The 20,509-nt window shown below is 51.7% G+C and overlaps 9 protein-coding genes across 9 annotated transcripts; 6 read left to right on the top strand and 3 right to left on the bottom strand.

Annotated features, from left to right (window-relative positions):
• Positions 1–362: 362 nt before the first annotated feature.
• On the top strand, positions 363–2,324 carry CKM354_001107800 (uncharacterized protein; the record flags this gene model as incomplete). Its single annotated transcript, XM_044806555.1, has 2 exons — positions 363–1,138; positions 1,187–2,324. The coding sequence occupies 2 exons, from the start codon at positions 363–365 to the stop codon at positions 2,322–2,324; spliced, it is 1,914 nt and encodes a 637-aa protein (XP_044662490.1).
• Positions 2,325–3,155: 831 nt separating this feature from the next.
• CKM354_001107700 (uncharacterized protein) lies at positions 3,156–5,048 on the top strand (the record flags this gene model as incomplete). Its single annotated transcript, XM_044806554.1, has 1 exon — positions 3,156–5,048. One exon carries the CDS (start codon positions 3,156–3,158, stop codon positions 5,046–5,048), a length of 1,893 nt encoding a protein of 630 aa, XP_044662489.1.
• A 784-nt stretch (positions 5,049–5,832) lies between these two features.
• On the top strand, positions 5,833–7,436 carry CKM354_001107600 (uncharacterized protein; the record flags this gene model as incomplete). Its single annotated transcript, XM_044806553.1, has 2 exons — positions 5,833–7,165; positions 7,225–7,436. The coding sequence occupies 2 exons, from the start codon at positions 5,833–5,835 to the stop codon at positions 7,434–7,436; spliced, it is 1,545 nt and encodes a 514-aa protein (XP_044662488.1).
• Positions 7,437–7,477: 41 nt separating this feature from the next.
• On the bottom strand, positions 7,478–8,182 carry CKM354_001107500 (uncharacterized protein; the record flags this gene model as incomplete). The annotated part of the gene is made up of 2 exons (XM_044806552.1): positions 7,478–7,743; positions 7,819–8,182. 2 exons carry the CDS (start codon positions 8,180–8,182, stop codon positions 7,478–7,480), a joined length of 630 nt encoding a protein of 209 aa, XP_044662487.1.
• Positions 8,183–8,409: 227 nt separating this feature from the next.
• CKM354_001107400 (uncharacterized protein) lies at positions 8,410–8,964 on the bottom strand (the record flags this gene model as incomplete). The annotated part of the gene is made up of 1 exon (XM_044806551.1): positions 8,410–8,964. One exon carries the CDS (start codon positions 8,962–8,964, stop codon positions 8,410–8,412), a length of 555 nt encoding a protein of 184 aa, XP_044662486.1.
• A 2,885-nt stretch (positions 8,965–11,849) lies between these two features.
• CKM354_001107300 (uncharacterized protein) lies at positions 11,850–12,998 on the top strand (the record flags this gene model as incomplete). The annotated part of the gene is made up of 3 exons (XM_044806550.1): positions 11,850–11,859; positions 11,909–12,281; positions 12,332–12,998. 3 exons carry the CDS (start codon positions 11,850–11,852, stop codon positions 12,996–12,998), a joined length of 1,050 nt encoding a protein of 349 aa, XP_044662485.1.
• Positions 12,999–13,319: 321 nt separating this feature from the next.
• Positions 13,320–15,580, bottom strand: CKM354_001107200 (uncharacterized protein; the record flags this gene model as incomplete). Its single annotated transcript, XM_044806549.1, has 2 exons — positions 13,320–14,852; positions 14,927–15,580. 2 exons carry the CDS (start codon positions 15,578–15,580, stop codon positions 13,320–13,322), a joined length of 2,187 nt encoding a protein of 728 aa, XP_044662484.1.
• Positions 15,581–17,504: 1,924 nt separating this feature from the next.
• On the top strand, positions 17,505–18,721 carry CKM354_001107100 (uncharacterized protein; the record flags this gene model as incomplete). The annotated part of the gene is made up of 2 exons (XM_044806548.1): positions 17,505–17,967; positions 18,063–18,721. The coding sequence occupies 2 exons, from the start codon at positions 17,505–17,507 to the stop codon at positions 18,719–18,721; spliced, it is 1,122 nt and encodes a 373-aa protein (XP_044662483.1).
• A 559-nt stretch (positions 18,722–19,280) lies between these two features.
• On the top strand, positions 19,281–19,994 carry CKM354_001107000 (uncharacterized protein; the record flags this gene model as incomplete). Its single annotated transcript, XM_044806547.1, has 3 exons — positions 19,281–19,549; positions 19,791–19,876; positions 19,927–19,994. 3 exons carry the CDS (start codon positions 19,281–19,283, stop codon positions 19,992–19,994), a joined length of 423 nt encoding a protein of 140 aa, XP_044662482.1.
• Between the last annotated feature and the right edge of the window lie 515 nt (positions 19,995–20,509).

The following is a 20,509-nucleotide window of genomic DNA, read 5'->3' as shown; positions in this document are numbered from 1 at the left end:
CAAAATCGCTTCTAAGACCACTGCCTACACTGCGAACATCGACGTCGCCAAGCCAACAAAGAGGAACGCGGTCTATGATGCTCAATGCCTTCTGTCGACGCGCTTTTTGACCCACTTTTGGCGAAGCGATTCGCTGCACATCGTCCCGTCTCCAGCGCCACACCGAGCGGTCGACGGACTTTATATCAACTCGCGCTCCTTGATTACTTGATCATCGACTGATAAGCCGCGCGGGGAAGTCTATAGTTGTGCAGAACGGTTGCTGCGACGAATGTTGTCGTGGTTTCGTCTTGACAAACGACCTGGACTCTTCTGATCAACCCCCGACCACCACGAGGCGTCGCGTGCCTGTCATCTGCAGCATGGATTCGCGGCCGGAACCTAAAGACCTGTCCCACCATTTGAGCAGAGTCACTCAGAAACGCAACGCCAGCGCCATTAAAGCCTTCTACAAATACTTTCAGATCCCTGGTATCGGCCAGCTCGCAGGTGGTTTGCCAAATAACTATTATTTCCCTTTCGACACTCTCGAAGCGAAAGTTGCGCGTCCAGATCGCTGGCAGCCAACGCCGAACCGACCGGTCGATAACCCAGGTGACGATGAAACCCTCGCAGCTCTATCCTTGGACGACAAGGACAAGGCACGCTCCAAACAGAGCCCCTTGAACCAACCACAAGATGCCATCCTGGTGCCGCACGAATCTCAGCAACTCAATCCCGTGAAGAAGATCGACCTGAACACCGCGCTGCAGTACGGCCAAGCGCAAGGCTACCCGCCACTCTACTACTTCATCCGCGAATTCACGCAGCAGCACCTGCACCCAAACACGCCGTACAAGGGCGGGCCCGAGGTGGTCTTGACATGCGGCAACACAGATGGATGGTCCAAAGTACTCTCGGCGTTCACGAACGAATGGAGCGAGGAGAAGGACTGGATAAGAGATCGTGAGGGCTTGTTGGTGGAAGAGTTCGCATACATGAATGCTATACAAAGTGCCGGGCCAAGAGGCTTGACCGTCACGCCAGTGGCAATCGACGACGAAGGTCTGCTGGCCGAAGGACCAGGCGGCCTTCGTGATGTACTAGAGAATTGGGATTACAAGAAGGGGAAGAGGCCGCATCTGCTGTACACTGTTACGTGAGTACAACGATCCTATGCACGATTCCTGCAGCTGACAAGCCACAGTATGGGCCAGAATCCAACTTCTGGCGTCCTTTCGCTTGCGCGTCGTCGCGAGCTGTACGCAATCGCCAGCAAGTATGACATTCTGATCATCGAGGACGATCCGTACTGGTATCTGCAGTTCCCTTCAGCAACAACTGTCAACACGACAACCACTGCCGACGCCTCCAATACCTCGTTCAACCCAGACCAGCCCATGTTCGCAAATGCCGAGCCTGTGCCAGATGGCTGGAAGTCAAGCGGATATCCCTTCTTAGATTCGCTTGTGCCGTCCTTCATCAACATCGACACAGATGGGCGCGTTCTTCGTCTAGACACTTTTAGCAAGACTGTTGCGCCTGGGTGTAGACTGGGGTGGATCACCGGTCAGCCTGCTCTCATCGAGCGAATCCTGCGGATCACAGAGACCAGTACACAACAGCCCTCAGGATTTGTGCAAGCTATGATCTCGGAGCTCATCCTCGGCCCGGATCACGATGGTTTGAAAGCCACCAAGAAAGATGGCGGCAAAGGCGGCCTCAAAGATGGCGATGGCTGGAAAGCGGATGGGTGGGTCCGCTGGCTCGAAGGCCTGCGTGGCAACTACGAGAGGCGGATGAACAGCATGTCCAAGATCCTCGATGCCGCAAAGTATCAGGTCAAGGCCGGCAGACGACCAAGCCTTGTTCAGCACGAAGATGATGAAGACGAAGACGAGTGGAGTGTTATCGAACGGACGCAATTGTACTCGTTCGATTGGCCTGTTGGCGGCATGTTCGTTTGGCTCAAAATTCATTTCGACGAACATCCACTGTTCAAAGAATACAAGAAACGCGGCGAGCTTCAGCGATTGGGCAGAGCACTCTGGATATTCTGGACGACGTCTCCATACAAGGTCCTAGCCGCACCAGGAACTATGTTTTCTCCTACAGAGGAAATTGCAGAAAAGAAGGGATGGAAGCATTTCCGATTGTGCTTCGCGGCGATCGATGAGGAGGATCTTGGTGGGGTGACGCAGAGGTTGGCAGACGGTGTTCATGCCTTTTTCAGAATCAAAGATGCGAAAGCAATTGAGAAGATTTTGGAGGAGGATGCGGATGAGGAGCGAATCTTGGGCAAGGAAGGTTTGGTCAATGTGGGTATGACAGCAACAGGCTGCTAGAAGGCAAAGTGGCATGCCACTATTGTCCCGTGATATATACAGACCGAGGTGATATACATGACAAAAATGAATAACGACCGGTGAACGAGCATCCTCACTGTGCCACGTCTTTTGACACGTAAGCTTCCAGCCCAGACTTTCCCACCACCACTTCGTTCCTACCTCGAAGAGATCGCCGCCAATAGGGACATACATGTATACAGCGACAGGTGCGCAAGGCAGCAATTCCCTTAGGAATCGCTCCCGAAAATCCTCCTGCGTGACGACTACACACAGCTGCATTGAACAAAGTTTGATGCTACCGCAGAGCTGCGACGCACCAAGCATATGACAGAACAAGTCACGATGTCACGATGCCCACAACAACCAGTGAGCTGCCGACTGCCGAGCGGCCTTATGCAGACTGCTCCACCACAAGACGGCGGCGTTCAGCTTGCGCTTACAGTACTGGGCCCGAATTCTGCAAGCGGCCTCCGCGATATGAACGTCGCCGTGAAGCACAATTTTCCAATCAAGTGGATTTTACGGATTGACTTCGTGCGAGTCTCTGGCAAATCCGAAGCTATCGCCACTCACCTGCAGCAATGATGACTCTACTTCCAGGCACCGAAGTTGCGAGTCGAAGCAGCTAGAATTGCGTTAAGAGCTGTGTGGCGCTGCCTTGGCTTTCTATAAGACCAGAACAACCATCGCTTTTACCGGAAAGAGGAAGATTGCTCTCCGCCCTCTCGCTTGCTACATCAGCACTCAAATCATTGTTGACAGCAATCTGTCATCTCTTAAAAGTGACAAGCTGACGTGCATCTCATCACTAACACCTTCACTGAGACGATGGATTTTCGCAAACTGGTAAGGGCCATGCCAGGGCCACAGATGCTGCAAAATGGCACAGATCCGCTGTCGTTGACGGAACTACCACCCAACATCCTCGAGGCTCTAATCCCTGGGTATGGCTTGATCTCGCGATACGTGTATGCCACTCTCGGATTCGATCCTTCCATCTTTGTATCAGTCGGTCTTGTGGTGCTGGCAATATTAAAGGGAGGTCAGTACCTCTACTCGATTCTCGAGTCATGGTTCCGAAAGGCTTTCATCTCCAGTGTGTACATAGACGAACAAGACGACTTGTTCGAAATGGTGATGGAGTGGCTGGCCAAGAATCAACGTATCGGGTCCAGGCGATCGTTGACAGCCAAGACACAGACAGGTTCGAAAGCCGAAGATGGCTCTGATGAGGCGGCGGACGATGCGTTGGATGAGAATGGCATCTTCGACTACACCAAGTGGAGCTCGAGACTGCCTCCTCGATTTGAGCCCTACTATGGGCAGAACTACGTGTTCCATAATGGCACAATTTTCTTCTTCAAACGGTCGCAGAAGCAGAGTAATCAGCGAGTCCAAGTAACCTTTAGTGGGAACACACAAGACGACCAGATCCAGCTGGACTGCATTGGACGAAGCACAGAGCCTATCAAGGCCCTCCTCAAAGCGATCAAGATCTGGTCGCTGAACCGACAGCGAAATGTCACCACCATTCGTCATCCCACGCCCAAAGACAGAGCTCGTTATGGCGGTTCTTGGACAAAGACCTCATCCAGACCGTCACGACCCATGGAGACCGTCATTCTGGATGCTCAGCAAAAGTCCATGATCATCCGCGACATGAATGAGTACCTACATCCAGCTTCGCCGAGATGGTACGCGACTCGCGGCATTCCTTATCGACGCGGCTATCTCTTCCATGGACCTCCTGGAACCGGAAAGACCAGCTTGTCGTTTGCGCTCGGAGGTATCTTTGGTCTCGACATCTATGCTATCAGTCTGCAAGAGCCCACATTGACTGAAGGTGATCTACTTCAGCTCTTCAACGGCCTGCCAAGGCGCTGTATTGTTCTCTTGGAGGATGTTGACGCCGCTGGACTTCTCAGAGATGCTCAGAGCGGCAAGGACAAACCAAAGGATAAGAAGGAAGAGAAGAAGGATAAGAAAGACGGCAAGACGGGTGAAGAAGGCAAAGAGAAGCCCAAAAAGGATGAAGATTATACGTTGAAAGATCTGGCTCGGGAATTGAAAGCCATCAACACACCTGCTCGAGGTCAAGGCCGCCAGCAGCCTGGCAATCGGACGAACAATGATCTCGGACCAAACCGCCAACCAGCGACAGGCATATCGCTCTCGGGACTTTTGAACGCCATCGATGGTGTCGCCAGTGCGGAGGGTCGTGTCTTGATCATGACCACGAATCATCCAGAAAAGCTCGACGCGGCACTTGTTCGTCCCGGGAGAGTTGATCGTAAAGTCGAGTTCCAGCTGGCGATGAAAGAGCAAATCAGCGAGCTTTTCGTAAGAATGTACGCTGCCAGCGACCAGGTCCCGGACATTGAGGTCAAGCTCGATGGCCGTGTTGCAAATGGGCGCGCGAAGCTCGATGGTCTGCCAAAGACGAATGGGCACAGCAATGGTAATGGGCACTCGAATGGGTCATCTGAGAACCAGCTGTCTGGGCTATCGGAGTTTGATATCGAAGGCCTGGCAGTTGAGTTCGCAGGCCATATCCCTGATAATACGTTTACACCCGCGGAGATCCAGAACCATTTGATGAAGCACAAGAAGGAACCTCGCACGGCTGTGGAGTTGGCTGAGAAGTGGACGCGGGACCTGCTGGCTGAAAAGGAGAAGGACGCGGTCGCGAGAGAACAGGCTGTCGAGAGTGAGGATGAGTGATAAAGGCGAGTGTCGTAGATGAACTCGTATAGACCCGAGAAGTACTGCATGTACGCTGTTGATCCTCGCGCCGTCATGTGGTTGCTAATCGCTTAGGTTGCCTTTCATGCAACTGGATGCTACCTGCCTGTCTGCGACATGGATCTCAAAGTCCTCAAGTCTGATTTCCACACATCGTGTCGACACAAGTCTCTCACATGCCTCGTCACGAGCAAGCGATGCAAACTTCGCAACGTCAAGAAAAACCCAATCACTGTTGATCCCGAATATTACACTTCCAAGCTGAACGGTTTTTGACAACTGGACCCATGGTGATTGGGCGCTTTCCGCGGATCGCGGACGAATTGAGCGCAGCTTCACGCATGGCGCAAGGATCTGCCAACCAATCTTTTGACTTCCCAGCTTCGTTCAGTTGAATTTTTGGGCCAAACACTGGCCCCCACCAACACACTCAGGATTCGGCCAACTGGCAGTGGCGCTCTTCCTGCGTTTGCGGCTGTAGCTTGTCGGCTTGGGATTGTTCCGCTGCTGTTGTGTGGCTGCTGACTAGTGACTACTATAGGATCGGTGTAGGATGTGAGGTAGGACCTTCGATCACTTTTGTGTGCTTACCTATTTTCTGTTTCTTTGCTACTTGCTTGACTGATTGGAAGCTTTGCGTTGAGGGGCGGCGCTAGTGACTTCAGTTTACGCGGAAGGCGTACAGCCAGGATCTGGAAGGAAGTACAAGTGTCCCACCTCCAAGGCCACGGTCCCGGATACATCACATCTGGACATCTTCATCATGGCCTTGATACCCTTCGAGGTCGCGAATACCCACACATTGCCACTGGCTATCGGGTCTTTGCTCGTGTTGACAAGCCTCGTCCTTTACATCTTCCACAAGCCCGCATTCCCCAAGAATGCACCCAAAGTCACCAACCATGACAGCATACCGCTGATCGGTGCCCTCAAATTCTTTACTCGGCGCATAGACTTCATGAAGAATGGACAGAGTCACTCACCGACCGGGAACTTCAGCTTCTACGCCGGCATGCATCCCGTCGTCGGACTTTCGGGCAAATCAGTCGAACAGAGACGGGTCTTTCTCGAGGACAAGCGATTAGGGTTCAGCGAAGGCTACGCCGCACTTCTGGCCGGCGCACCAGAGGTCAAGAAGAACAACAACATCTTGGCGGAGAAGAACGGCGGCGTGGAAATCTCGCAATACTTCACTACTCGTCTGGTGGCAATGCTGAAGGGAAACGTGCTAAGAGATCGCTTACCTCAATTACTGCAGGATGCGCGAAAGGCATTAGATTCTCTGGCACAGCAATCGGAAAAGGTTACGGATCCTTTCGAATCGATATATCGCATGGTATTCCAGTTCACAATGAGGACGGTGGCGTGCACAGAGATTGCGGATGACCCGGTGAAACTGGAGCAAGTATTGAAGTTATTTGAGCAGATCGATGCGGCCAATACGCCCACTCAGATCATGTACCCTTGGGTGCCAACACCTTCGAAATTGAAGCGTCTGATGGCTGGTACGAAGCTGTACATGATGTTTCAGAAAATCATCGATGAGCGGAAAGCTTCAGGACGACAAGACGATGATGCTCTGCAATTCTGTTTGGATCATGGTGATAATGTCACCGACATTATCACATTCGTGGTTGGAGCACTATTTGCGGGACAAGTCAACAGTGGCATCAATTCAGCTGCAGTCTTGTGCTATCTTGCCAACAACGCCGAGTGGATGAAGCGTGTGAGCGAAGAAGTCGAAGCAATTGCGGACAAATATGCTCCGAACAAGGACTTGCCGCTGAAAGAGCGTCTCATGCACATCCCGATCGAAGCATGGGAGGGCGAATTCCACGCTATGGACTATTGCCTAAAGGAAACAATCCGGCTGCAAATGTGCGGCACTGCTTTCCGGAAGAACTCTTCGAATACGGATGTTGTGATCAACAAGCAAACTGGCGAGGTGATTCCAGCAGGCTACTACGTAGCCATGGCGGTCGATGATATGCATTTGAACCCAGATTTGTACCCCAATCCTCGAGAGTGGGACCCTGCAAGATATTCTCCCGAGAGAGCAGAGGACAAGAAGGAGACACATGCTTGGATGGGATGGGGTACGTTTTGGCTTTGCCGAGCGTCTTCTTCGTCTCAAATGCTAACAAATTTCTAATAGGTGTCGCCCGCCATCCTTGCTTAGGCATGCGTTTCGCCAAGCTCGAGATCAATCTCATTGTAGCCTTCTTTTTGGCATATTTCGATAATATCCAGTTATTGGACGAGCACAAGAAGCCTAAGACGCGGACCTGGGATGTGGATCGCAATCGTCACGGTTCGTATAAGCCTACTGAAACGACGTATATTCAGTATCGAGTGCGACCGGAGTAGTACCTTGTTGCTGGAAATGCAAAAAGAACAAATTCTTCACTTCATCTCGTATCATTCTTCCTCGCCGCATCTCTAACCATGAAGAGGTTTCGATACATTGTCCCTTCGACTCTGGAGTTGTTGATGAAAGTGTCGAGATGCCTAGCTTCGCGGAATCCAGCTTTCTCGTAAAGCCGGACGGCATCTGGTGATGCCTCAAGAAAAGCTCGTACGCCTTGTTCATCGGCCTTCTTCAAGCCATACTGCATCATCAACGATCCCGCGCCTTTGCCTTGATAAGCAGGGTCCGTGGCTATGATTTCGAGGTCTGTAGAACACGTCTCTATACATCAGTTTGCCATTCCTTGCAACGACATAGCAGATGGCAAAAGAGCAGACTTACACCAATGCCCTTCGTTCCCCATCAAATCCCTATGCGCCCTCGCCCACGCTCCAAACGTCTCATCGCACAGTTCCTGATCTGCTTCCTCTGGCCACTCTGGTAAATTCGTATCTGGCTCCACTCCAGGTTTGGGTTCTTGCCATTTGACAAATCCCACTATGGCACCTGTTGCATTCGGTACAGCTTTGAGCCAATGTGCTCCGGGCCCGTGGAGTTCAGATCGGATCATGTTCTCCCACCAGGCTCTGATACTGGGTACACGAGGCCAACAAGCGAGAGAATGTGGGTTTTGAAAGGCGGAGAAGTAGATTGTGACGCAGGTCTGGACATCGCATTCTTGGAGGGGCTGGAGAGTGATAGACATCTTGGCCTCGACTAGTCAGTCGTGGATATGGGCGTCTTGGCCTGGCTACCGTCCAGAGTGAGTATGCGCTCGATCCTTGTAGCCACGAAATCCCGGAAGATAATCGAACACGCCGGTGTCCAGGTGGAGACACCTCAATGCAGGTCGCTGACTAAGCCTTTTCAAGTCCGAAAATGCCCAAATTGTAGTTGAAAGATCATTAGATCTTTTTTGTGAGATTGCATTTCTCATTTGTCTCTCCGGACATCCTCTGATCGCCTCTTGGCCGCTGCTACAGCCATCTCGACGTCGGCATTCAATCGATCTTGCTTGAAGTGCAATCGCTCTTCTTTTCGAATTGTCTCAGGTGGAACGTATCTTGTCTTTGCAGCTCGGAATCGTTCACGTCGTTCTTCTAGCCTCTTCTCCTCATTCTGGGCTTGTTTTTCATCCTTCGCTGTTGGAGTCTTTGTCTTTGAGCTGGACTTAGATTTTCGGGGCTTGTCATCGGTCTTCTTCTCCTGCGGCTTCTGCTGATGCCTGCTGCTTCGAGAGAATGATTTTATTGACCACTTTTCTTCTCTCTCATCTTTCTTAGCTCGGGGCCGACGTCCATCGTGCACGCTGTCCCGCCGAGAGTCCTTCCGTGAACGACGGTGAGATTCGTCGTCACTACTGCTAGTGCTGCTGCCATCAGACCATTTTGTATCGGAAACCTTCCCAATCACCTTCTCGCCAGTTTCAGTCTCCACCAAAGCGTTGACCGCCTCTCCTCCAAGTTCGAGAAAGTCTGCGTTCACCATGCTGTGGTTTTAAGCTCTCAGAGCTTGGCCTGAATCGCCTCGTAAAGCTTGGATGATCCTTGTACCACGAAGTTCGGTGGAGTACGGGGATCGTCTCCGCGGAGGGATGCCTGCAAGAAAATAAATACAGTATCTCGGTTCTTTACAAGCTGTATCGTCACGAATGCGCTGCTCTCAAGATCAACTACTGAAAAAGCAGGTTTGCTGCAGTGTTCGGCAGGACATGACGACAGTGTACAAGACGGCTGTGGCTGAGGATGATCGTACCAAGCCGGGCGCTTGACTCGCTTCAACGATTGCACGTTTACTGGCACTGGAATGTGCAATGGCGAATATCCATACAGCACAGAACGAATCTAGAACGGCAGATATGCTTCAGGACTTTTGTGCCGCTACTTCATATAGGTAGTGACGTTCCTTTCATTTTTTCGGAGCAGTTGTTGGATGGACCGCCAAGCATGTTACAGGTTCGTGGCAGGCAGTCTGGTTGGATTGGCAGCCAACCTTCACGCACCCACGTGGCACGTATCTGGATCTCGATCTCAGCGAGTCCACAGTCCTATTCCATAGAGCGTGCAGGACTACATTTGTAGTCCTGACATGCCTATTTCTTGAGCGTGTGTAGTTCTTTCTTTCTTGAAACAGGGCCGCATGGAAAATCTTGGAAAGATGAATGAGTGCTTGCAAGACTCAGAACGTCTTTAGCGAGGGCGGCAAGCAAGGTGTGCGGGTGCACAAACCGGTTATTTTGGATGTGATGAGAGAACAACAAAAGAAGGGAAGACGAGAGGCAGTGGAAGCGATGCAAACCCAGACCAATCACAAGAAGCCCCACTTCAAGCTTGACTTGTCTTGGCTAGAAAGTCGACAAGGGCAAGGGCTAGAAAGTCCCCATGTCCCCTGTCTGTTCTTTCCATCTCCATCTCCCGCGACCATGCACACATGGTCAACTACCGCAAAGTTGCTCAAAGACAGGATGCATATATGGCGCAGAACAAGTCGCGTCCCTGAAGTTGAACACTCTCGCCAATTTGCTACCGGCTGCTAAGGCACATGTCGACGTTCCAGTCTACACACTGGCTGTCTCTTGTTCAAAAGACTATCATAATGCACTGATCGCACCACACCGCATGAGTATTCCAAATCGGCTGCATGACATGCTTTGCCGTCATGGATCACGAACAGATACATAGCGCGCAAGGCTTTCGAGCTGCGCCAGGCGCTCGATAAGGCCATAAACCTTGCCCGTGAACAAGGGACCAGCTTGGAACCGGAGACAACAGCAAGAGAGGCAGATTGCCTCGAAGCCCGTCGCGGGCTCATTCAACAAGAATGCCCGGTCTGACGGGAACCGTCAACCATTCAGTCTCAATATATGGCACAAGAACGCTCATTTATGGCCCTGTTCAGTGACAAGAAGACGAGGAAAGACAACAGGCCTGCGATACGTCTAAATTAAGCTTAAAGTGTATTGTCTGCCCTCCCGGGCTTTTGTTGACGTATCGACACAGTGACCAAGACCGCGAGTCAGGCCTCTTGCGAAATCATCCGCCAGTCACCGTGTGAGCATCTTTCCCTCTTGTACGGACGAAGTGTACGACATCGAACGACCGACCATTCCAAGGCTGTCAAAATGCCAGTAGAGGAAATGAAGAGACCACAAACGGTGGTAAGACGAATTTCGGATGCGCCTCCTTCCGTGCGCGATGATACGAACTGCGAGCTGGGTACGTAGAGCAGTTCGATCGCGGGCTGGAATCGAGCAAGGAGTGCTTCGCTCTGTCCCACCTTCCCCGCTCAGTCTGTGCATATATAGAGAGGCAGTGAAGCAGTGGTGCCTTGCAACTGGGTCAAAACTCAGAAACATCGAAGCTCTGCTTGAAAGAAGACATACTCCTACGCTCTCAACTTCTTCAAGGCCACTTCCACTCCACCCACCATGAAACTTTTCATCAAGATCTTTCTCACAGCTATGGTGCGTTAGCAGTGATGGGGTAGTTGAATCGCGCATGTATCATTGACAATATGTCCCTCTTAGGCTGTCATCGTATTCGCAACCCCTGTGCCTGTGGAGGACAACGAGGAGATCACTAGTCAGCCACTCGAACCTGCCATCGAAACTTGCCCAACAACTGTACGTCTCCAAAATCACTTTTCAGGCAACCATACATCTAGTCGTTCCTCAGGCTGAATTTTACAATAGGGTCTCCAAAAATGCCCCGTACATGATTGTCCTTGCAGCGGGCATCCTCCCTAGAGCACAAGGAGTGTTGAGACAGCTTTTCAACGATCATTTAATACGGGAACGCAGCCATACGTTCACTATCACTCCAGCGATCCTGCATGGTTGCGAAGTCGATTGGAAGCATATCTGGAACAGTCATCTGGTCAACTGTGGAGCAGGAGCAATGTCCAGGAGGGCGTTAGTAAATTTGCGTTATTCAATTGCCGTTATTAGGTCTTCAGTTGTGGGTACGGTGCATTCAGACCGAGCTTTCAGAGTAATGTATCTATCAAGATTTCATCGAATTTCCGTGCATGCAAATGCTCGTTGTGACGTTCAGTCGTGAATGGTTCTGGCGTGGCAGGGCCATGGTTTCCGTGTGGACGAAATGCCTGGAGAAGAACACATCTCGATTTCTCCACTCGTGTCGCTCCTCCTGCCTCATCCAGATAGTATTGCACTGAGAAAATCTTCTATCTGCTTCTGTCAAAGGATGCACTTTGATTACATTCTCGTTGATGCATTTTCTAGACAGGTTTCAATTGGAGAAAGTCATGATGTCAAGCAATCTCTTGGCGTTCGCTCTCGGACACCGTAAACAACCGGTGAATGTTGAGCTGGCCAACCTCACCCTCTTCAGTCGTACAAACACACCTGCAAAATGAATTACGGTACGTAGCATGCTTCACCTGATCGTGATCTTTCACTAATATGTTGTAGATTCCCTGGTCGAAGCCGTCGTCGATGGCGGCTATCTCCCCGAGTTCCTTCTTCGGAGAGGGATACGCGGCCAGCTTCAACAGCGCATCAACCTTATCAAGACAACAAGTCTAGCAGAGAGCTATGAGACCAAGATGAAGTATGTCGAACTGTTACGGAGCCGGCCAATCGCGATCGAGACTGCCACTGCCAACCAACAGCATTATGAAGTCGGAACCGGTGTGTTGACCGGCATGCTCGGACCTCGAATGAAGTACAGCTCTTGCCTGTATCCTAAGGGTACCGAGTCTCTGGCACAAGCCGAGATTGCTATGCTTGAAAGTTATGTGGAGAAGGCGCAGCTGAAGGACGGCATGCGGATTTTTGATCTCGGGTGAGTACGCCAAGGCCTTATACATGATATGCCTAACAGGATACCAATAGTTGCGGATGGGGTTCTCTTTCTCTCTACCTGGCCGAGATCTTTCCAAACTCCAAAGTTACAGGCTTTTCCAACTCCCGAACACAAAAAGAGCACATCGACTCCCAAGCAAAGCAAAAGAAGCTCTCAAACCTCGAAATCGTGACAGGCGACATCTCCACCTACGACTTCTCGGGCACTTCCCTCGAAGGCCAATTCGATCGCGTCCTCTCAATCGAACTCTTCGAACACATGAAAAACTACGAACTCCTCCTCGCCAAAGTCTCAACTCTCCTCAAACCAGCCGGCAAACTCTTCGTCCACATCTTCGCAAACAAGGACTCACCTTACGATTTCGAATCAGGCTGGATGACAGACCACTTCTTTACTGGTGGCACAATGCCTTCTGCCGATTTGTTGCACTTCTTCCAGCGCGACCTCAGGCTAGAGAGGCAGTGGTGGGTCAGTGGGAAACACTATGCGAAGACTTGCGAGGATTGGCTCAAGACTATGAATGCGAACAAGAAGCAAATATGGCCGCATCTGGAGGAGACTTATGGCAAGCAAGATACTGCGAAGTGGTTTTATAGGTGGCAAGTGTTCTACCTGGCTTGCGCTGAACTTTTCGCGTGGAACGGAGGCGAGGAGTGGGGTGTCTGCCACTATCTGTTTGAGAAGCCCCAAAATTGAGCTTCCAAAATAGACTCGTGCGGAGTGGGGTTGCGTTGTCATCGGAAGGGTGCAGCGCAGTATTGTGTATGAGATGATACGAAGACAAATAGACATAAAGTAGTTGGCATCTGATGAGTTCGAACCACATTTCATCCTCCCGTACTGCCACGCGCTCCTCGATGAGGGTATGATGGCGAGCAAGTGTCTTAACCTGTCAAGAAGAGCGAAGAAAATTGGCAACTGAGCAACTCAGATGGAAACGAGAGTGTCTTTCATTGGTTTGTCGACACAGTAAGAAAGATTCGTAACGCTACGAAGAAGACCGCATGATCCCGAATGTTAGCACGTAGTGACAATATAGCAATCTTTGTCCCATAGCGTAAAATCTGGCGAGTTGGGCTTCGTCGCCATGGCGATATCGAACACTTTGCGGTTGTACAGCGTACATTTGCCCTTATTGGTGTAGCTATAACTTTGACAGCCAGCGTTCAGCAGACACTCGTTGCGGCATAGAGTATCGCTGCCAATGTCGAATTCCTTGAACAGCTTCGGTTGAGGATTGGTGAGGACCTGGGAAGATTTTGCAAATCTACCACAGATTGTGTTCTTGGGCTTCGATGGGTTGTCTTGGACCAAGCCTGGTGTGCAGGCTGGCTTGGGTGGGGTGGGAGTTCCGGTGGCGCTGCCTGCACGGGACGTTGTCGTGGTTGTAGAAGGCGGCTTGTTGTTATTGGTGTTTCCTCCGGAGAGTCCGATGCCTCCGCTGTTGAGTCCGTTGCCGCCCAAGCCAGCTCCCGACCCTGTGCCTTGGGGTTTATAATCTGGCAGTCCGTCACCGCCGCCTGTTCTCTCGAAGGAGAGACACTTTGGTTCAATGAGATCGATCTTAACTGGGTCCATCAGGTCGTAAGCTCTTGAGCCGACATATTTGCCTTGAAGCACAAATTGCAGGGTATTCGAGAAGAAGAGCGACGCTACAATGCCATAGCAGCCCTCATTCACATCTGTGCCAAATTTGTTCGGATTTGCGCCCAGTGCGGCAGTCGCCTCGAACTTGCCCTCAGCAACGATTTTCGGTGTCTCCACGAACGAGGCGTCGGCCTCCCAGGTACCCTCAAGGATGTTGACGCCCAGTCCTATCTTGACAGGCAAGCCAACGTACAGCTGAGCGTTGAGCTCGCCGGACACCGAGAAAGTGGGCTCGTATCTCGGTGACCAGCCACGACTGAAACTTTTGGATGAGTCCAGTAAATCTAATTCGATCTCGATATGGTCCCAGACCACGCTCGAGCCAATAAGCAAGTTTCCGCTGGCCTTGATCTCCATTCCGAGAAGAAGACTGAGCTGGATGAAAGGACCGATGTCAGCCAGTAGCGGAATCTTCCATCCGGCAAGATTGATCCTGGCTAGTTGCTTCAAGTACTCCTTCTTATAGAGCGCGTAGGCCTCGAAGCCAGCATTGGCACCTGCCTTCATCTGCAGTTTGAACCCGACTTTGAGCTTTGTAAGTGAAAAGGTAGGCAGTTCTCCGCCCATGGTTCCGTAAATGGTTGCTTGACCTCCAAAGCCGCACTGAACGCAGTACAATTTGACACCGTATTCCAGGCCGCCGGAAACTTTGCCAGGCTTAGGTCCCTCGAATTTCTTTACGTCTTTCGACAATTCGCCTTTCTCCCACGCCTTCTTGGTGTCATTCTTCACACCTGGCTCGTCTTTGCCGACTTTGAGAAGTTGCACTGCGTTTGGCCAAGGAGCATCTGAGTCAACACCGAGGATATTGCTTGCGTACACACCGAATCCGAATGTGAAGTCCAGGGTTTCTTCCACATCGATAAGACCTCTTCGTCGGAAAGCTGGATGAGGCGCAAAGATCTGTGTCACGAAGGAGCTACTGGTCAGCACGATGTCACATATCAGTTCTCAGGTCAGGTTGGGGTGACACTTACATGTCTTTTGTCATGGGCACGCTTGATAGGCAGAACTCCCACATCGCCCCATGACAAATCGAATCGAAGGCCAATCTGCTTGTACGTGGATTCGGCACCCGAGGCGGTGAAGGTCTTGCTGGTATCCGAAAATGTGACAGATCTCGCGAGGAAGTAGTCGTTCTCCTCATCCTTGCCACAGCCTTGAACAGCTGTGACGAAGATGATCGGGCTATTGGTCGGCCACCGCTTCTTTACGTACGCGTAAGCCTTGTCAGTCAACTTTGCAGTAAGTTTGCCGTTCGAGCAGGATATTTGCGAAATGTACGTCGAATGATCGAGCGCGACCGTTGGATGTCGAAATTCGAAAGTCGCCTGTGTGAGGACCGCTGAGCCGTCTCGTCGAAAGACGCCTTTTGAGGTATTTGTGTTGCTAGATCCAGCCCAAGCCAAGGTAACATTCTTAGTTGTGGCCAAGGTCAAAAGTGCATCTTCATCAGTCATCGGAGGTATGATGGGTTCCAAGACGGCCCGTGGAGCGTTGCCTGTTGTTGTCTGCTCCTGACGAGGGACGTTGTGTCGTACGTTGCTATAGAATTCCGGGACAGCAGCAACTTGTTGACAGGTGAGCAATGCAACGAGTGTGCGTGTGATAATGCCTCGTGGCAACAACATCGTGAATGAATAGAGTCCCGTAGATGCAGAAGGACGTTCCACAGGAGGTCCAGGTAGTGGATACTGAATATTCCACACCTACCAGTGATCCAGTCAATCCTCTCGGCGAGGGAGGAAGTGTCAAGGATATAGCGGCCATGTGGTAAAGCATGGCTTCCCTTCCTGGATGCCAACTGCCAAGCCATCGCACGATCGAGCCCACGTGCGGCCGCTTCTTCGGTCAGCGCGTTGAAGAGCAGGAGCTGTACCCAGATCTGGCGCCCTCGACCGGTCCATAGGACAAGCAGTGGGCCATGTGATGCCTATGGGCGTCCAGAAGCCTCCGAGCAAGCAAGCTCCATTGAAGATGGTCAACGGATAGCTGCATATTAGCGTACAAAGTGGTCTGGAAGCGATCGCGAATGCCGAACAGCGTAAAGGACTGGAGCACCTGTGAGTCGTATGGCTGAGACGACCTCGAACTAGGATGGCGCTACAGAGCCGCCTTCGCTTGGCAATTGTCTCTTCTCGAACACATACCGCATCCAGCACGTGGTAGATAGTGCCTTGGCTAGGACGCCACGAGTCTTCAGAAGTCCCCGATCCAGTAGTGAGACCCGTCACTTTCGTGAGCTCTAGGCAAGGGCCTTTCGGGCTCATGTAACGTTTGACAGCGTTCGAGTCTCCAGCGCCCAGCGGAGGGATGGCCCGGGCCACTGACACGCGGTCGTCTAGATCTGTGTGGTGTTTGAACATCCATCGTCACTACCATGCACACGCGTCGAGTCAGGCCAGTCAGCGGTAATCTTGATCATCTTCACGAAGCATGGTCGGTAGAGACGCCACAGCCACGTACAGCTTGGGTCAGCATTGACCTGCATGTAGTACGACAAGCGTTGTCTGTGCCTCTAGCCTGTCTTACCTCATGGGCCAGACCAACATCTGACTTGCTCCACGCAATTGATGTTGCAGTATCGCTTGAGAGTAAGCCACATGCACTTGCGGGCCTGGTGACAACTCTACTATGCAAAAAAACGCAGCGTGATGGAGTTGCCCTGCCCATCAGCTGATGCTGAGACAGTTCGCGACCATACGAACGTCCAGTATGTGTGGCTTGAAGTAGCCACTTATGGGCAAGGCGTTGCCAGAACCATAGAAAAACCTCCGTGGCATGTCTCTCTGAGCCGGTGCCGCACCAGTACTTCGCAAGCCTCGATTTCATCTGGGAAAGTAGTATACCGCCTCAACAGGAATCAAGTGAGCTCTCATGCAGGTCTCATCTCAGTCATCGGAGCCCCAGACGAGAGAGTTGATGTTGGTCACCAGCAGCAGCAAAACAGCTCGAGGGCCCTCGTCGTTCGTTCTGCTCCAGGCGGTCGTTTCGATTGGTAACTTTACCAAGCGCGTTGCGTGACCCAAACTCTTCACGCCAGCTGCTTCGAGCAGTGACTGTCGTCTTGGCGCATGGCTTGGCTCTGCATCTAGAGCTTGTAGCGACGCAGCTTTACAGCTCTCTCGCCCAGATGGGTCAAGGTCGTTCGAACAGAGTTACTGTCGGCTCCCAGCTAGTACAGGATTTCCAGAAGCGGCTCTGACGATGTCTCGGGAAAGTCCGTAGTATGCAGTCTCGATTCTGTTCTACTGGTGCTGCTCGCAACTGAGCTCAGGGCATGTTCGTGGAAAAACCATCGCGTGTTCGGTAAGAGGCATATGCCACGTGCTGTGTAGAAGGCTAGATCGCATGTGCTACTCCACGACGTCGACCATGATACCGTATTAAACCAGAGCCCGCTTGGTTCGATTGTCGCTGCTCATCTTCGCAGCATACCAGCTCCATCGTCTTTACTTCTTCGACTGCATCGCTGTCTTGTTTCCCAGCATGATGTCTATCATTCAGATTGCAGCGCTGCTGCCACTGCTCCTGGCTTCTGCTACCGCTCAGTCCATGACCTGCCGGACGACGCTGGGCACCAAAGCGGTGAATCCTGTACCAACATCAACAATAGTATCAACTTCTGCATCTCGACCTACGCAAACGCTGGTCGTCCAGAAGACAGTGACCACGTACCTTGGCCTGACCTCGACTTCAATGCGGACTGCAACGAAGACGGAGACCGTCACGGACACCACAGATACAGACACCTTCTATGTCACTTCGACATTTTTCGACGTCCAGACTTTCCGCGCCACGACTACAATGACTACCACTACGACCGACACCATCACCACAGCCACGACATCTACCACTGTTACTCCTACATCCGCAGGCTTCTTGAACATTCGCGATACCCTGAACAGAGGATCAGTCGCCCGCCGAGCGATGGAAAATCCCCACAGTCCAGTGAAGAGAGCTTTGCTGAGCGGCAAGCAAGGAGTTTTGGCCCAGACGAGACCAAATAGGGTTGTTTGTAAGTTGATCCTGCGAGGTGCATGTCCAGAGCCGCATTCTTAACTTCCTTATTGGCCATGGTTGATGTGGACTAACCGTTCTTGTTCCTGCTAGGCACGAGCTATGCAAAGAACACCAACACCTTCACTTCCTACACAACTCTTGCCCCCCAGACATCCACAAAAGCATACTGGTCCCGCACCATCATCAGGACGACGACTGTTACTGTCCAAACAACCATCATCCCGGAGGTCGCCACCGAAGTCATCACCGAGGTTTCAACCAGCAAGGTGCAAACCACTACCACTCTCATCGAAACCGATATCAGGCGTGCAGTCACCACCACCACGGAGAGCCTTCCTGGGCCCACCATCTTCAACGCCTGCAACCCCAACAACGAGTTTGGTGCTACATTCCGAAGTGGTAACGAGCCATTCTATGTTGTTAATGTTGCTAACAATGGCCCCAACGTTGCCTCCAACTTTGAGACTGTCGCCGATGGTGCTTCTTCGGCCCTCGAGTGCTGCAATGCTTGCCAACGTCTCGGCACGTGCGAGACATTCGTCTTCAGAAAGGCCTTCCGGAACTGCTTCTTGCTTTCTCATCCTGGTGCTACTTGCCGCTCGCAGAGTCAGCCCAACTTCATTCTTTCTTCCCCGGTGGTGGAAGGCGGAGACATAAGCGATGGCGCTGTCGTTGGCAATGGCAATTGCGGATATGTTTGGAGTGGCACACCGAAGGGTTCTCTGCGCCGTGTTGATGGATATCCTTGATTCGATTATTTGGTATTGAGCCAGTATGAGTGAGCGGCCGTGTTTATATTCTTTGAGGCCATAGCAACATGTTCAAGATTTTTTTTGACACAATATCCACGTCCATGCAGTGCCGATGTGATGGTCAAGGCACTCATCGGAACGAAGATATCTTGTGCCGAGAACCATGATGCCTGCTCGAAGAGGTCCATGGTGGACAGTGGTTTCCCAGCTTCTCAGCTTCCGGACTCATGGGTAATGTGTATGCGAGTGTCGCATGTTGAATTAGAATGTATGATGTGCAGCTATGTCCAATATAAGTCGTGCATGGAAGTTCGCAGCAGTGCAATCTACAGGCTGCGAGTGAAGCTTGGAAGGCAGAAGTCAAAAGCAATTGGGAAAGGGTCTGGACTAGCGTGCACGTGCCCACGAATAGAGTTTCTGTCGCGAAACGCGTTGTCCCCTGTGCTTCGTCTCGTCCAGGCCACCGCGATCCGACCTACTCTGCGTCTGCAAACCCCTCATCGACAAACACCACACAACAATCTCATCCCATTACCGAATACCAAGACGAATCAAAATGCAGTCCTTGCGATTCCAGATCCCTCGCGCTGCGCGCGCATTCTCGACCACCCCCGCCCGACCTCTTGCGAAGATGCAGCTCATTGGTCGTTTGGCCGATGTCCCAGAACTCGTTCCTACTTCGACTGGTCGCGAAATTGTGAAATACGCGATCGGAGTTAGCGAGGGTCCAAGAGATGAGAATGGACAACGCGGAGTTAGCTGGTTCAAGGTTGCGAGCTTCCAAGATGGTCCTCAGAGGGACCTGCTGCTCAGCCTGCCTAAAGGGTGAGTGAACCTGCCATTGTGGGCGTTCATTGGGACAAATGCGCAACATCTCGATCGTGCGAAGAAATGGAAATATATTGCTCTGAAGCATGAGCAGCGGGACAAGGCGACGATGTTTGGCTGTTCAATTCAGCCAGGAAGACATGACATTTCACGAACGGGATATTGAGCGGGCGCACAATCGTGGATTTTCGTGGCGGCCATAATCTCAACTCAAACACTTTGCTGACAAAGTCCCTAGAAGCCACATCTACGTTGAGGCAGAGGCCCGCATGAACACATACGAGACCGAGGCCGGCAAGCGCACATCACTGAACCTTTTGCAACGTAAGTCCACCAATAATGGCCGTGGAACGTCCGCTCATGTCTGCCACCAGGCAACTTCGAACTCCTTCAGAGGCCAAAGAATACTGAGGACGCCAATGCTGCCGAACAGACCTCGTAAAAAGTCTGTGTAATACAGGCCTAAGGCGTTGCGGAATCTCTGTACGAATGCTCGTGCACTGGTTCCCCCTTGTGCGACTATGTGATGTGAAGGCGATGGAGGCCAGGTGCCTCTTTTGAACGACATGTATAATACCCCAAGACTGTTGATGTGAGCGAGGCGTTGGCGCAGTGACCTCGTGGTCGGCAGATATGACCTTTGTGGATGGGGGCCAGAAGCCCAGCTTGTTTTCATTTGTGCAGCAGCGAGTGTAGATGGACATACAAATCTCGACTCTCCCCAGCATCAGCTATCGCGGAAGCTCGCTTGATCTGCAAGGACACGATGTGACCCATATGAATGGTCCTTGGCTGTGCAAGGGTGGTCGTCAACCTAATCTTGACCACACCGAAAGGACATCATCACTGTAGAGCGTTGCCTGGAGACTCTGCAAAGTTCTCACAAATGATCGAGACATTGCTCAGCACACCATTGAAAGCGGAAACATCGTCATTCGTAACTAAACGGCTACAGAT

This window comes from Cercospora kikuchii, assembly GCF_019650295.1.
Source record: "Cercospora kikuchii DNA, contig_00007, whole genome shotgun sequence".
Classification (NCBI taxonomy): domain Eukaryota; kingdom Fungi; phylum Ascomycota; class Dothideomycetes; order Mycosphaerellales; family Mycosphaerellaceae; genus Cercospora; species Cercospora kikuchii.
The sequence above is the reverse complement of the archived record's forward strand: the minus strand, read 5'-3'. Positions and strand labels throughout refer to the sequence as shown.